Here is a 16,530-nt window from a genome sequence, read left to right as displayed (position 1 = left end):
AGACTGTGTCAGAAACAGGGGAGAAATAAAAGCGTAGTTTTAATGATCTGTATCGAAGTGTTGTTGTTTGTGTTACTTCTGTTGTTGTAATGAGTGGAGACGCTTTGCGACAGTTTGGGGGCAGTGTTAGGGACCAGCACTGTGCTTATGTGTATTTTTCCATGAGTGTGGGCACATTCGGGGTTATGTGTGTGAGGGGGACTAATGGCCCAGTGCCAGCCGAGGGCCCGCGGGGGGATAATTGCTCGTCAAAGCTGATGCGGTAGTCATTACCGCGGATTTAACCTCTGACCCTTCGGCAGCGGGCTGATCGTAACGTCGGAGCCGATGACTGCCTGGGTGCGGCGAGACACGAGAGTGGAGTGTTGGTCGTCTTGTGTGTGTGTGTTTGTGTGTTTGGGTTTTAGTAGCTCTATTTGTTTGCCCGTGGGTCACCTTTATGTTATTCTCTCAACATTGATGTGTCAACATGCGACCGGGTCACCTACAAAATACACTGGTATGTGCTTATTTTCTTTTGCCGTACATGTTTTAGAGGAATTTTAATTGATAGAGCCTGACTGATTTACCGATTGATAAAAATCAGCTGATAGGAGCCTTTGACAGACATACTGACAGGTTTTGGCGTTTAGGTTTGCCGATATGCACCAACATAGAAACTTTTATTTACAGAATAGAATATGCTGAAAAGATGTGCATTTATAATTTACATTTTACCCCAAAAATGTACTTTCTTAATTCAAGTTGTTTGGTTGTATTTGTGTTTTCTTTTAAATTATAGTTAATTATAATAAAGTTTATGATTAAACTGTAAAATATCAACCCTCAATTATATTTCTCTATCATTAGGGTTCGATAACAGCATCTTAGGAATCATTGTCAGGTGTCAGCATAACACATCACTAACTGATGCCTGGATTATGTTTACTGTCAATTTGTTTTTTATTCATATCAAAGCGTTTGTCTATTAAACAGCCAACAGATACGGAGAAACATGACTGTTTTGAGGTTGTGTTTCCGGTGAATGCTGAAAATTTGTCTCTTCAGCTGCTAAATATTCTGATATGTTCACTAGCGAGTTTCTAACCTTGTCACTCTGCTGTTTGGTGCTTAGCAGGAAGTGTACAGTGGGTTCATCTTGATCTTTTTGCTGAGAGCAGCTGCCTCTTGCAACTGGAAATAATCAATGAGAGCGGTGAGAGGGAAACAGTGCAGTTAAGTTGTTGGTGGGAAAATTAAGCAATGAGCTAAACGATGCTGAAATGCTCCATAAACATGATAATTAGTCCCACCATGCATTTGTCTATGTTTGTTAATAGGATTATGCAAAAACTACTGGACACATTACCATGAAACAGAGAAGGAACCCATTCAATTTTGATGTGGTTCTGGATCAGGGGGCAGATCTTTGCAAGATATCAACATTTTTGTTGATTTCTCAGAGAATATTTCATGGATTTTTATGCATTTCTTGCAGATCCAAATAATGGATCTAGTGAATATAAATATGGTTCCATCAGGGGGCTGTTGGGCCTTGGTGGAAGTATTTACTCTACTGAGTATCCTTCTAGTTATCTGTGGCTTTGTTTCTTCTTCATCATGTTTTCAAGTCAGTTTTTTCTATTTTCCCACAATTGTTCCTAACCCTAAAGGTCTTGGAGTTGCCACAACATAAAACCATTAGTTGTGCTTAAATCGCCAGTAATGCTCCCTCTCTCTTCTTTCCCTCTTTCTCCTTCCCTGTTTTGTTGTGGGGGCGTTTTTTGTGACCACATGGATGCAAAACCACCTGCATCCTGCAGAACAAACAACACAAAACCACTGATTTGCTTTTGCAGCTTGTGACAGATTCAGCCCAACACCATGAGAGATACATTCTCTCTCTGCTCTTCTCACTCACAGCTTTCTCCTCAGCTCTGGTGTCCATCAACAGAGGCCCACACAATAGCAGCATGCACCACTGACCTCGATGCATCATACTCCGTCTGACTGACAGCACGCGCACCTCACCACTACTCCTCTGTCACACACAGATTGAGCCTGTATGATGGATTACACAGTGGATTATGATGGATTATAAATCCAGCATTCATACATAAGAACACAAACAGCTCTATCAACAAACTCTGACTCACACCATTCGTTTTCACTGCAGGGTGAGAATTTTTTTTTTTTTGGTTTCTACTCATTTATGGTCAGAGCTGATTCCAGCTGATGCTCAACGTCATTATTTAATTTATTTCACACAAGTTGTGTGTTTCTCGTTGTGTACACCTTCTTTTGCATGTGACTCTAAATGCGTTGCTATGGAAACGTTCACACACACCCCCCTCTCCCATGACTCTTCATCTTCCCTCCCTCCTCTTGGTCAATTCATTATGAAAAGAGAGAATTTGTTCTTGATTAACCCCATTCGATCAGAAAGAGTCTGAATATTTTAAAGGAAAGTGCCTCGTTTTTAAGTAAAGCTTCCGCTTTCTGTTTAAAATTCATTTATGCACGAGCGCGTGACGGGAGAAATCCAAACATCAACCATCTGCCTGAAAACAGCGGAGGAGGTGGAAAACTGACAGTGTGTTTGTGTTTGACCACGAAACGAGACAGCTTTAGATTTATGATTCAAAGATGGCAACGTGCAGCATACTAACTTTTTTCTGTCGCACACACATGCACGCACACATACAGCCTCTGAACGAGATTGGGGGACGAGTCCAGGCTGCATGGTCATAACCGTGACAGAGTGATTTAATGTCACATTTATGCACACACACACACGCAGACACACACGCACACACACACTTTTTCTGCCCTCCACCAGCAGCACATTCCCACCTCTTATCTCCTTTCCTTTTTTTCAAGCGTGTTAGTCTTAAGCACTTACAGCCACCTCTAGCTGCCGTCCTGTAACCTTCACTGACTGCTAATTATGTGACCACGATTTCAGGGCAGGACAAGAAACATGAACGGGCCTGACAGGTTAACATGAACTCCTTCTTTAATATGCTGCCACATCTTTCTGCTCAGTGAAAGAATGAAGCGAGGGATATAAACCCTAAGAGAGTTCAAATTTTGTAGTTTTGTAATGACAGGTAACTTAGAGTAAAGAAATGAAAGGTTAAAAGTATGACGGATTTTCATATTCAGTATGTAGCCTATGTAATGTTGTCATAATGTGAGTATAATACAGAATAGAGTGCATACCTCCTCCAAGGCCCTATAGTCCCCGTAAATTCAATCAAGCTGCATCAATTTTCACACACTCAGATATCTCACCTATATTTAATTGGCTCTATCTTGACCCATACCAACTTTCCACCAAGATTCATGCAAATCTGTTTGGTTGTTTTTGTGTAATCAAGCAGACAGGGATGAAAACATAGATTTCCACTATTATTTGCAGTGATTTCTTGGAAAATGTGTTTTTCAGACCATGTTTTGGCTGCTTAAGTTATATTCCCACCAAGTCTGGAGAAACTCTGTTAGACGATCCACGGATGAAAGTTGCGTCCACTGTCTCTGCTCCTCAACGTCACAAGCATCAGAACTCTTTATCTGACCTTTACTGGTGATAAATATGTGACTGGTTTCTGGAGAGTAGAAGAAAGAGCTGCACTCCTATTCAACCTTTTTTTTACACTAATGCTTTTGCAAGATGCCCTTTAGAAGTATTCATTTAAGATAACAATGTTATAAAGCAGGGGGCGACGAGAGTCTCCGGGCTTCATGGGAAGATTAGATTGCTTTGCCCCGCTGTGTTTTTATTCTGTTACAGTCTTTAATAGTTTTGCTGACTCTCTAACCCTCGAATCTGGAGTTAGAGGGTAAGAATTAGTTTTCTTGACTTCACACGCTTCAATAATTCATCATTCAGAGACTTAATTTAGAAGAAGGAGCAAGCAGAATGAGATTAGAGCAGGATGTGAGGAGAAAGTGAAGAAATGAAGGTGAATCAGAGGGAGAGTGATTTAAAAGATGTTGAGGAGATTTATCGAGACTGAGGGTAATCGTCGGGTGAAATTCAGAGAAACAAGGTAGATGAAATCAAATCCCTGTCTTTGTAATATGTGGTGTGCAACATTAGACACTTTATACTTGCCAGTGAATCACCGCCATTTGACAATTTGCCGGCTGAGTAGAGCTGTGGTAGATGCAATGAATCATAAATCAAAAGCTCATAACATGTTGTGAAGAGATGCTTGACTAGCATGTGCTCGAGTGATTCAGCTTTTGATTAAGAAAGAGCAGGGACGGAAATGTGGATTTGAGAGAGCACAGGTTCAAGGAGGGAGAGAAATAGAAGATGATTTCAGGCAGATTCAAGAGCATATATAGTATAAGAGAAGAGTGTGACACGTGAAAGATATCAGAGGAACATGCCGTATGCACGCAAGTCTCTTTACTTTTTCGTCATGTTCTTTTTTTCATCCCTCCCCCCATCTCTGTTCACCATCTTCTAAGAGTGGTAGTGAAGGATGGCGTTCAGCCACTTCCAGCCCTCAGTCCAAACCTAATGCATTTCCTTTAAATATTTCAATACGCTCCTCCTCTGTTCTGCAAGGTTGAGAGAAGCTCTCGCTCAGCTGGCGCCCACAGAGGCGCACTGCCACCAGTGAAATCCCTGCCAAGGGTTTGATGTCTCCGAGTGTTAGAAACAACTGGCGAAGACTCACATCAAAAAAACGAGGAAGAGATGAGGCAGAATGTGGGAGGACTGCGAGATGGGGACATAGATTATAGATCGAGGTGTTATTTGAGATGCATCAGATAACCGATGTGTGTTGCGTGACTTCGCGCTTTTATTTTCATGTGCGTGTGTGATCCAATTTTTTTGACTGCACTTCCTGCACAGATGTGGAACAGCGTGCCGGCTGATGCAACGGGGGGGCAAACTTGTTTTGTCTTGTCAGATGTGACTCTGCAAAATCTGCTCTGACAGGCACTCGAGTGAAGTCCCCCGACGACGCAAAAGGCTTGCGAGCGAAAGCCCATCCACACATGAAAATAACACCTGAAAAATCCACTTCCCACTTTACTTTCGCTGTTACGCAAGACAAGAACCCTCATGCATCTGTGTGTGTGTGCTGTCCAGGTATCACTCATGTTGCAGGGACCTAAATCTGTTTACCCGGTCACACTTTAACACCTATAACACAAATCATTTCAATTTAAAATGAAGACATGTTTTAAGGGAAGGTTTAGGTTAGGTTTATATCAAGGTTAAGGTTATGTTTAGGCTTAGGGTTAGGCAAGTACTAACTATGGTTAAGGTTAGTAGTAAATCTCCAGGAAATCAATGTAAGTTAATGTAACACCCTCTAAAGTCACAGAAACACAACTATGTGTGTGTCTGTTTAGTCTGTGTAGTCTGTGTATGTTGTGTGTGTGTGTGTGTGTGTGTGTGTGTGTGTGTGTGTGTGTGTGTGTGTGTGTGTGTGTGTGTGTGTGTGTGTGTGTGTGCGTCGTGCGTCCGTGCGTGCGTGCGTGCGTGCGTGCGTGTGTTCCTTCAAGCTGCCCATTGAAACATCAAGTGGTGGCAGCATGGACAGCGAGTGAAGCATTTATGGTTCAATAATTCCACATCCTCATTACGGTGTGTACCTGTCCTGTCCTCCCTTCTCCTTTTCCTCCTCTCCATCTCTCTCTCTCTCCATCTCTCCGTCCTGCTGTTAAATTTCATGGCAGCTACCGGCGTGGGGCTGGACTTGGAGGAAATTAAAAATCTTTGTTGCTTTGTCGCTCTCCCCCCTGTGAGTGGGAAGACGTCAATAAAATCTTACATCACAGCCTGACACACGAGCAAGCACATGCTGTACTCAACATACAAAAGCATACACACACTCGCAGCCACGTGTGCATTATTGTATTTCAGGCTTTACATTTACTCAGGGTGACAAGTGTGCTCAAGGCCAAACACGGACACAGTATATTCATTAACCTGGAGGTGATCGGGGGGGTGTTTGTACCAGCTTTCATCTGACTGGTGTCGATGGAGTCTAAGGTATAATTAAGACAAATATTGACGTGCTCCTTCTTTGTTCTCCCGTGTGTTTTTGTAGTTGCAGAGCCAATAACCGGAAAAGCCTCATCCTCACCAGTACGTCCCCCACCCTGCCACGGCCGCACTCGCCGCTGCCTGGACACATCGGTCAGTATATCAAAGAGTTAACGCATCACACAATAACAGACCAAGCAGTATTATAGGGACCTTCTATATGCTTACTTAAAGCCCCTACAAGGAGTTTTTTAATGGTTATGAAACGGTCTTATTTTCATAATCCTGCCTCTTTATGACCTACAGCAGCAAATCAGACAATCAGGGAGAAAATTGGGAGACTTTTTGTATAAACCATCCTCAATGTCTGTGTTTTCGGGGATGGATTACCCGCGAGGTCAGAGCAACGATTTATGGAAGTCAGGCTGGAAAATCCTATGTTTAGGCAGAGGGAGAGGAAACAGAAGCAGGAGGAGCGAGCCAGGCTACGTGCTATGCTAAAAGGCTAAAGGCTAAGCTAAAAAAATCACCCGTACAGACAAGATGGATGAGATCAGAATGAGAATTAGGATATATTACCTCATCGCTATGCATCCTGCAAACAGCTGTGTGTAATGGTGTGGTTTGATATTCCAGGCAACTTTAAACCCCTATACATTGAGTGACTTGGGGAAGGGGGGTATGGATTTCTCGTGCCTGTATAAATGTATTAAATACTCAGTGGTGAGTATGTTAAAGAGTTATAATATTGTTAGAAGATTGTCTTTACCGACAAAAGGATTAATATTTTATGTATCTGAATATGTTGAGTGTTTTGATCTTTGAACCACCCCCCCCCCATGGGGTGCTGTCTGGACCGAGCTTTTTACGACAGGTGACAGTGGAAACACAACAGCTTTCAGAAAATAAAATCTAGGTCAAAGTAGATTGAACTGTCGTCTATTCAGGAAATCTTGTATTTTTAATTGTTGAAAATACTCGACAAGAAAACATTGAGCCTTAAAGAGCAAACTGACTCCATCTAATTATCTCCTACGATGATTCTCATTCTCACCTTGCATGTTAGTACAATGTCACTTCGCTGCAGCAAGGTGAGAATTCAAACCATTAATGCAGTGATTCCCACAGTTCCTCAGTGGGTATTAGGGCCAAAAGAAAATAAATTACTCAAGGATAAGGTCATAATATTATGAGAATTAGGTTGTAATTGAGATGTAAGTCTTAATATTACCAGAATTAAGGTTTAAAAAAAATAGCAGCAAGGGGAATCAGTGCTGTCTGGAGCTCCTCTCCGTCTGGATCCAATTTCTTGAACCAATCTCATTGTTTCCTGAGAAACTACAAAACCCCTTTAATTATCACACAGATGTAACGATGACCTCACAGTCGACCGCTACCGAACATTTCCTCCTCCAAAAAAAGAGGCAATTTCCTCCAAGTCTGTGATTCCTTCTTCGTAATAGACTCATTTTCTCGAACGATCTTTTCAAAGTCCTCAGATACTTATGATAATGTGGTGCTGATGTGACAACACATAAATTATTTTGTTATTTGTGAAACATATACTAAAGTATAACTTAACAAGATGCTCCACATTCCTCATTTTAATGCTGTGACCGGCTGATCTTCTGGTTCCCTCTCTAAAAAAACATGTAGCCATACACAACTTTATTCTTGTAATATTATGACCTTATTCTCAAATTCTCTACTGAATTTGTATTCCCTCACAATGGCCCCAATACACTGTTGTACCATAACACTCTGTAGTGCCACTAGATCTGTAGTCCAATATTTTATTTATTTAGTTGTTTATTTATTTTAAATTAAATTTTTCGGTCCTCGATTTCAACGATCCAAGCACACGGAGTACAAGCATTACTGTGTGAAATACTGCACCAGTGACTCCTGACTTTTGTTGGTCAAAAGACACAAGATAACAACACGGTGCACCCGACCACACCTAATTTTCAGACAGACGTGTCCATGGGCGCTCAGGTGGCCACAGGTTTATTTACAATGCAAACAATGTGTTCACTGGACAGGAAAATGGCAACTGCTTTGGTCTGAAACGAGCAAACACACTTGTGTGTCGATGTGAGATATGGCCCTTAACAGTCAATGTCAATATTAAGTTATGTTTCGCTCGATTATAAAATTATGCAACACCTGTTCTATCTGTGTCAGACACGTCAAAATGGAAAAATACAAGCAACAGACATCAGAATCCCTGTCTATGTTTTCATCTGTATCCTGGTTTTGATCATTTTTTAGAATGTCGTGTTTCCATGGAACAGGAAAAACCTGGTTATTCATGTCCATGTTTACATTATTCAGTATCCAGGGTTTTGCAGGAGTGTTTGGATTCTCACCAATCTGTTCTGCACCAATCCAAGAAAAATCTTTCTAGCACATCTAGGGTTCTCAAAACTGGGTCCTATCCAAATATTTGTATTTGTATTTTATACCTGGCAGCATATAACCTGAATGGCTAAAAACAGGATAGTAGTGTACGTTTAATCACACACATTATACTAAAAACGTATAAATGCAGTTATACCACAGCTGATGATATGAGATTTTACAGTTGCCGTAGTAAAGCAAGCATATGAGTGTTCAAGATGCACAGCCGTAAGAAATACTGACCATCATAGAAAGCAATGGGAAGATTTCTGAGTGCACAAAGAGCTCTAAGGAAAACAGATTCATCTGAGGCCTCAGCACAGTCTAAGACAAGCGAGCCTGTGGTGCTACAAAACAAACAAATCACCACGACAGGAACAGGATTCTCAGCTGGTGTTAAGTTGCTCTTTAACTCCATCCATCCATTATCTCTACCGCTTATTAGATCATAGGGGGAGCATCATTGCTCTTTAACTTAATCTTTAATCATTTAACACTGTAGGACAGGATCTAGGACAAGATTATTATTTTAAGTAGGATTCATGATGAATATACAGAGTTTTTAATTACAAATTAAAACAGTTATACAGTTATTATCAGTGTGTAATCACCTAAAAGCCAAAATGAAATAGTCCACACTGTATGTTCTCTGTTTTGCCGACAGGAAGCAGTCCGTTGGACAGCCCGCGCAACTTCTCTCCAAGCGGACCCGCCCACTTTTCCTTCGCCTCTTCTCGAAGGTTGACATCCCTCCTTCATTCACACGACAAGTCACACATGCAACGTTATGAGAACAGCGCTAAGTAGATTAGGCTTATTTTTACACGTACACACACTGGCACAGTTGAACTCTTCAGGGAACACAACAGCCTGCAGTCTCTCACACACACACACACACACACACACACACACACACACACACACACACACACACACACACACACACACACACACACACACACACACGCACACACGCACCGTGAAGCTGCATGCCGCTGCTCTATCTTTGTCATGTAGGCTGCTCCCGCCGTGTGTGTGTGTGTGTGACAGAGGCGTGACAGCAGAGTGACATGATGGAAGCGAGGTGCCAGGATTTGGCCCAGACGCGTGTCCCTCATCGCTCACTCAGAGGAAGTGTCAAACCTGGGGACATCTGGAGGAAGGCCTGAGGAAGAAAATGAGCAAATGTGTTATAGGATAAATTGAAAGGAGAGGAAGGTGGTGAAATGGCTGTAGTTAAACTGACAATTGTGTTGCTTGGAAGAAAGAAAAACATGCAAGCAACGATACTAAACTATGGTGGAGTTGTTCCAACGTATGTTCTCCTTTCTTTTCCTGCACTTCTCCTCTCAGGGCTGATGGTCGTAGATGGTCCTTGGCGTCTCTGCCCTCGTCAGGATATGGAACCAATACGCCCAGTTCAACGGTGAGTTTAAGGGGAAGATGATCAAGATAAAGAAGTTACACTTTAATATTTCTTTACCACACTGTGTGAAAGGCATTGGAATAATTGTTTATTTTCTTAGAATATTGTATAAAATCAATTTGATATACTCACTGCAAGCTAACGTCAGGCCAGTGATTGCCGTGGCACTAAAAACAACAACCCACTGTGACTAAATGACTGTGACTGATCGCTGATCCACTGAGTTTAACTGTAATGAATGTGGATCAGTCATGTCCCATAACCAGTCCAGTACTTTATTGAATTTTCCTGAGTGTATTTCTTTCCTCATAAAACATTTGCAAAGCTGATTTTTTATTTTTTATTTGAGCAGAAACAGTGTGAAACCATTGACCTTGATGTTTATCCTGATGCATCATAGATCTGGATGATCGGTCTGTGGCTTGAATTGGCAGCTGCAGCTCCATTGCTTTGTAATCGTGTGTTAATGGGTGAATGAGAGGCAAATTGTAAAACGCTTTGTCTCACTTAGGTTGTACAGAGCTGTATAAGTACAGTTCATTCTCCATTCACAGCCAAGAAAAGCCTCTCACATCCACACTGGCTGTAGCTTACGTGGTAGAGTGGGTTGGCCACTCAGTGCGAGGTGGATGGTTCGATTCCTGTGCTTGTAACTTGTAACTTGTACTACTTGATGTGTGTACATACTCTCGTGCTGAATACTTGGTGTGTTGGTCAGTGTTTTCAATATGCTGCGTACTCCTCTACTTTCTTTTCACATGCTATTGTACTGTACTATGCGGACCATCCACCACTATAATTTAAGTAACACATACTTGGCCAATATAGCCGATTCTGATCTGCTGTATTTGGAACATCGTGGGATGAAAACATTTCCCAATGTCATGTCACGCATTAAGAGCCTGCATCAGAAGAGCTTTGTGTTCTCTCTCTTTTTAAGATGTGACCAACAGTACAGCCGCAACTTTCCTGCACCCATCGTGTATTGTTACTGCAGCAGCCACTGCACCTTACCCTCTCCCTACTGTAGCATAGAGCTGACTAAGTGTGTCCTTGTAACACAAACCGTGTGGCGATCAAACGCCACACCACGGCCTAGCAGCAGCAGTGCCTAAGAAGTCCCCTGAGTTGAAATGTGAAACTTCTGGTGATAATTAAAATGTTTTTATGGACAAACTCCTTCAAGTTTCCATCAAGAAGTGAAAAGTCATTTCTTATTTTCTTCCTAGTTTCATCAGAGAAAAAAAAAAGACAATAAAGTGAGGGATCTGCTTATTCATCTTTTCCTAATTTGGCTCCATAAGTCAAGAGCTCGACACACAAAACTGTGTGTGATTGTTCTTCCATCGCTAATTTGACGAGGTGGGCTATGTATACTTTTCATGAATATGGATTTCACCCAAAGAATTTATTTGCATCTATTTTCATGCATAAAATCAGCGTGTGCTCTGCTGCATGTAAATTCATGTTCTGAGGTTGAATCTCCTACTTTTGTTACGCTTGAAATGATTACACGCTACACTAGCAGCTAAACGCCATGAATACACAAGCACACACACCCGCACACACCTCTGTGTTCTGTGACTGACTTCTGAGGTTGTTTAACATGCATCACATGTAAACCATACCTAAAAATGGTGCAACTATTCCGTTGCTAAGATATGATCGCTGGTGTTGACTTGACTTTTCTGGGAGAAAAAAGTGGGTCAGTGATAATTGAAATGAAATGTAACCATTTCAACCAGTATTTCTGCATTGCAGTCGCAAACCAGAGTTCCAGGAACTATTTCTCCATCCATCACTCTTGAAGAAGTAGAGATTGATGGTAAAGAAGGGCAACAGAGACAAATAAACACAAGTGTAGGTGGAAGTGAAACGTGTTAAGAAGCAAACAGAGACAACAATCATGTTCACTTTTGTCTGGGAGAAAGATGTTTGCAGCGTGGGAGACGACTCAAAGGGGAAGGAACCCCGCCAAGGTCCATTTGGTAAATAGTCCATTTGAGAAATGGACCTTAATGTGTGTGACGCTCAGATGGAGGCAAGGTGTTGCCTCATAATCCACTCCCTGTACATTTCAGTCTCCAACCTGAACACAATCCCTTCCTGTGCATATCTGCTGCTTTTCACACACCATTTCTTTCATTGACTGTCTCCCAGCAGTACACACAGTACTGTAGGCAACTGATTGATCTCTTTTTACTGTTGCACGAGGTTGATGATGGTTTCTCAGTTTCCACCACATTCCTCTCCACCTCTTCCCTGCTCCGTCCCGTCAGGTCTCAGCGCTCTCTCAGTTCTAACATGGGCCATTACTCGCTTGATCAGTTACGGCAGGACCCTTGCATACTGAGCAGAGCAGATTAAAGCAGAAGATGTGTGTATGTGCCTGTGCGTGTAGGTTTTTGTGTATGAAGAGGTGGATATGAGCTTAATGTATGCAGAAAAGCTGCAGGAGTAGTTAGAGATGTAAGACATGGTCAAATATGGAGGAAGTTAGAAGGTTGAAATGTTTCAGATCCCAAGTTCCCTGCATCCGAGTTCACAGTTCCAGTTTCCCTTTATTGTTGATCTAATAGGTATTTGGATGCTGCAGTGGTTTGGCCTGGTTTTGACTGAGACAAATATAACTCAGCTGTTATATTATTTATTATTTACATCATTTATTTCAATTCAGCATCTAATTCAAATCATTTGATCTACCTTAACTGCAGATACGATTAACAAGTGTGCAACTTTACACAAAAAGTGTTTCTTTTCACAGTCAGGAAGAGGAGATGTAACAAACACGTAAAAAAATGTGATTACTCATTAATGTGACTCTGACAATCCTTGTGCAATATGAAAGAAACCATATTATAATATGCTATAGCCTATAAGGTTTATATAAATCGCCAAAGAAGTTAAGGCCCCAAATGATTCTACAAATAATGAGACACTGTCATCATAGCCTTTATGAATTTACAAACAGAAATTCAGAATTGAATTATTCATAAATCAGCTATAACAAACGCTCTGTACGTTTCAAGTACTTACTTGTCATAGCTTTGACCACAGGGCTGACGGGAGAGGGCGGAATGTATCGGTTGCAGATTTTCAGTGCAGCCTGCTCTTGCTTTAGCTTTTGCAGGATTACCAACCCTAGGTCTAAGAAATTGTGGATTCTTCAAAACAGTTTGTTTTAAGGGAAAGCAGTAGAGTCTCATCTCATATTCCCTTTCTTTAAAAATGTGTTTCCTCACTTCCTCTTTCCTCGCCTCTTCAGTGGGCGTGACCAAGATGCAAGTGAAGATAATCTTCATGCAGTTAAGTGAAGTGAGACGCACACTGTGCAAGACCGGAGCAAGGCCTACGTCAAACATTTTTCATCTGTGACAGCCATTTTATCCAATGGCATCTTCCTCCATCTCTGAGCTCTCTCTGTCTGCAGGGAATGTATTAATTGATTCTGGAGACTGGACTTGCTGCATCCTGCAGCTTGCATGTGGCTAAGACCTGAATGGAGTTTCTAATGGATTTTTATAGCAGAAATCGTTGTGTGGCCAAAGCCAACCGAGGCGTCCCACTGGGAGATGTGTTCATTAAGCCTCTGATTGATCCAGGCTGTTTTTTTTCTCCTTCCTGTGCTGAAGAAAAGTCTTTTTTTTCAAGACGGAATAGTGCTGCAGTTAGCCCCCAAGGAAGCCGACACTTAAGGCGGCAGTAAACTTTTACTTTACTTTACTTTTACTTCTCTCCCTGCAGTCTTCTTCCTCTGTCATCTCAGTACAGATTATTCTGTTTTTACCCTCCCACACTACCTCCTTCTGGATGTTTTCCTTGTTTCTGCACCTCCCTTTCCCTTCTTCTTTCAACTTAGCTGCTTCTTTGTTTTAGTTGTTTCCACCCACTCACCTCAAAGTACATCTCATCTCTTCTCTTCTCTTCTCTTCTCTTCTCTTCTCTTCTCTTCTCTTCTCTTCTCTTCTCTTCTCTTCTCTTCTCTTCTCTTCTCTCTTCTGCTCTCCTCTCCTCTTCCTCTCCACTTTCCCTCCACATCAATGAAGGTGTTTTCATTTGTTGTTTCAGATTTCCTCTTCGTCATCCATTTTTCAGCTTTTGATGATGCAGCTGCAACGGAGACTTTTGAAAAAAGAATCCACCAAAGATCAGTCCTTTTTTTTTTAACCTTGTCTCTTTCCCGTGTCTCTCTCCAGTCATCCAGCTCGTCCCAGGAGCGTCTGCACCAGCTGCCCTTCCAGCCGACCATGGACGAGTTGCACTTCCTGTCCAAGCACTTTGGCAGCACAGAGAGCATCACGGACGACGACGGGGGGCGCCGCTCGCCTCACGTCCGCCCTCGCTCTCGGAGTCTCAGGTGAGACTATGACAGATTATTGGGAAAAAATTGTTATAGCAAATGAAGATTATGTCCTGTCTTCAGTGATAAGGAACCGACTTACGACTGATCCCTGAGATGAGGAAAGGAAGTGATATTTGTAAAGTTTCAAAGTGATTGGTTATAACTATTTTATGAAATTAGTTTGCAAGGAGAAAAATATTAAATACCACTCACCTTATCCTTAAATTGTTAATATATACTACTGTGTAGATAAGTCTATTGAAATAATCACAAATTCTAAATATTCGACCTTGAGGTACATGTACTTTACTTGAGTACATGTTTTCAGTGTTAGGATATTTTCCACTGTTGTTGTATCAGTGTCAGTCCAACCCTCCAGTGCTTTGAGCCTCACCAGAGTAAAGCAGTTTCTTCATTAGCAGGAGTCTCTGGTGTACACGTTGTTCAACCACACCTATTATTATCATCGCCGGGCCTCTGCATTCAGCACCCACACCTAACTACCTACAACAAGTCACTGCTCACTAGTATTCAGTTTGTGTATTGAGCTCCTTGTCCCGATTGCTGTTCCAACTCTAATATTGATCACAGTGAACATGAAATGTTTCCATTTATTGATAAATGAATTCTACGATTTAATAAGGATAGACTGAAAAGAAATGAACTAGAATAGCACTCAGTAGAGTGCATACCTCTGCCAAGGTCATGGATGTAATGTGATGTTAAATGTATCTCCTCTGCTGTGATGCATGCAAACTGATGTGTTTGGGAGAGTTTGTGACTGTGAAATTCATCATATAGGATGAGTTGCTGTAAAATATATTGAAGTACTTGTGCTATTTTCTTGTCTCAAATCAATTTATTTTTCCTTATGCCTGTGCATGTGTGTGTATAAGCACATGTGACTTATGTATTCATGCTTATGATGGAGGAGTGTGGCATGATATGCAGAAAAGACAAGAGTCCATTAGAGAAACAAAGTACTTTGAATTTCTGATCGCTCCATTAGCATAATGTACACAGACGATGGACATGATGGGAAGCAGTGAAATAATCCTCCACTCAGGTGACAAATACAGAATCTCATCTCTTTCGTCTCACCAGCCGCCCCCCCTCCCCTACCCTCACTGTTTTACTGTTTTTCTCCTTTGATTTTCTCAGTCAGCACCGTAGATTACTCTCCTGCTCTCTGTGTTTGTCTCTCTGCAGCCCGGGGCGCTCTCCTTCCTGCTATGACAATGAAATAATGATGATGAACCATGTCTACAAGGAGCGCTTCCCCAAGGTCAGCCGCACACAAACAAATACACCGTGTGTAAACTCTGCATTCACACGCTCCTCAAATATGCACACGAACACTACGCAAACAGTGACCCGCTTTTTAGCTACACTGAACTTCCTTTATATTCCAGCCGTTATCTAGTGAAAGATTGAATTGCAGATCTTTACAGTGAAAACCAGATCATGTGTTTGAAGCTGAACGCCTGTAATCAGGATGGTGTGGGGCTACTGAGTGAGGAGAATACACCGCCTCAGCCCAGGTCAGCCCTCTTTCTCGTCGTACAATGTACCTTGACCTTCATAGAGCTGAATTTCACTGGTATGGCCAGGAAAATGGGACAGGTCCCAGGACTGAACCCCGGAGGACACATTGCAGTGGTAAACAATTGATTTCACGGCCCTCTGATCTCCTGGAAATGTTCTTCGTGAATCGTGGGATCACTGAAAGGCCTTGAAAATATTTGAAGCCCCACATTATATGTTCTCATGTCTGTTCAACTGTACATTTGGCAGGCTGTTAGAATATAAAGCATAGATGTATGATGTATATGTCATCAACTAGAAGGATGTTGAAGGCCGCGACTTTCCTTTGTGTGATGTATTATTTGTCAAGAGCTTCACATATGCATTCACATTATAGATTTCAGGGAGGATGACCTCTTGCACTGAGCCGTTATCTCCTGTGAATGAGGTTTATCGTTCTCCTCTGACCTTCAACATAAAGAGAGCTTTCAGTCAGAGTGCTGCCCCTGATATGTTGTTTATTGCACTATTCATGTTAAGCTGTTGACAATGAGGTATGTTAAAACCCCTGGAGGTCGGCCATGTTTGAGATCCTAGTTCGGACTTGTCTGTCCCGGATTTTAAGCACAAACTAAATTAGATCATATCTTGCTCAAACTGGAACTTACGCTCTTAAACGTGTCATTCTATTCTGAGATATTGGACCTGACTTAATGTTTGACATGTTTAATGTTTGAGTCAAATACTTCTATGTCCAAGTGTAGGTTGGAAACTAGAATATCACTTGCTAGAGCACATACCTCCACCAAAGTCCAACAGGTTCTTTCCTGACCATTACCACATCAT

The 16,530-nt window shown here is 41.8% G+C and overlaps 1 protein-coding gene across 3 annotated transcripts in view; it reads left to right on the top strand.

Annotated features, from left to right (window-relative positions):
- The window catches only part of LOC118100340 (microtubule-associated serine/threonine-protein kinase 1), a 64,450-nt gene that overhangs the window by 22,904 nt on the left and 25,016 nt on the right, over positions 1-16,530 (top strand). For all 3 annotated transcript variants that reach the window (XM_035145316.2, XM_035145307.2, XM_035145325.2), the window contains 5 exons: positions 6,057-6,145; positions 9,057-9,132; positions 9,746-9,818; positions 14,015-14,175; positions 15,370-15,445. In XM_035145316.2, coding sequence (XP_035001207.1) covers positions 6,057-6,145; positions 9,057-9,132; positions 9,746-9,818; positions 14,015-14,175; positions 15,370-15,445 — 475 coding nt within the window. The remainder of the gene's footprint in view (positions 1-6,056; positions 6,146-9,056; positions 9,133-9,745; positions 9,819-14,014; positions 14,176-15,369; positions 15,446-16,530) is intronic.

The sequence above is a fragment of the Hippoglossus stenolepis genome, chromosome 2 (assembly GCF_022539355.2).
Source record: "Hippoglossus stenolepis isolate QCI-W04-F060 chromosome 2, HSTE1.2, whole genome shotgun sequence".
NCBI lineage: Eukaryota > Metazoa > Chordata > Actinopteri > Pleuronectiformes > Pleuronectidae > Hippoglossus > Hippoglossus stenolepis.
The sequence above is the reverse complement of the archived record's forward strand: the minus strand, read 5'-3'. Positions and strand labels throughout refer to the sequence as shown.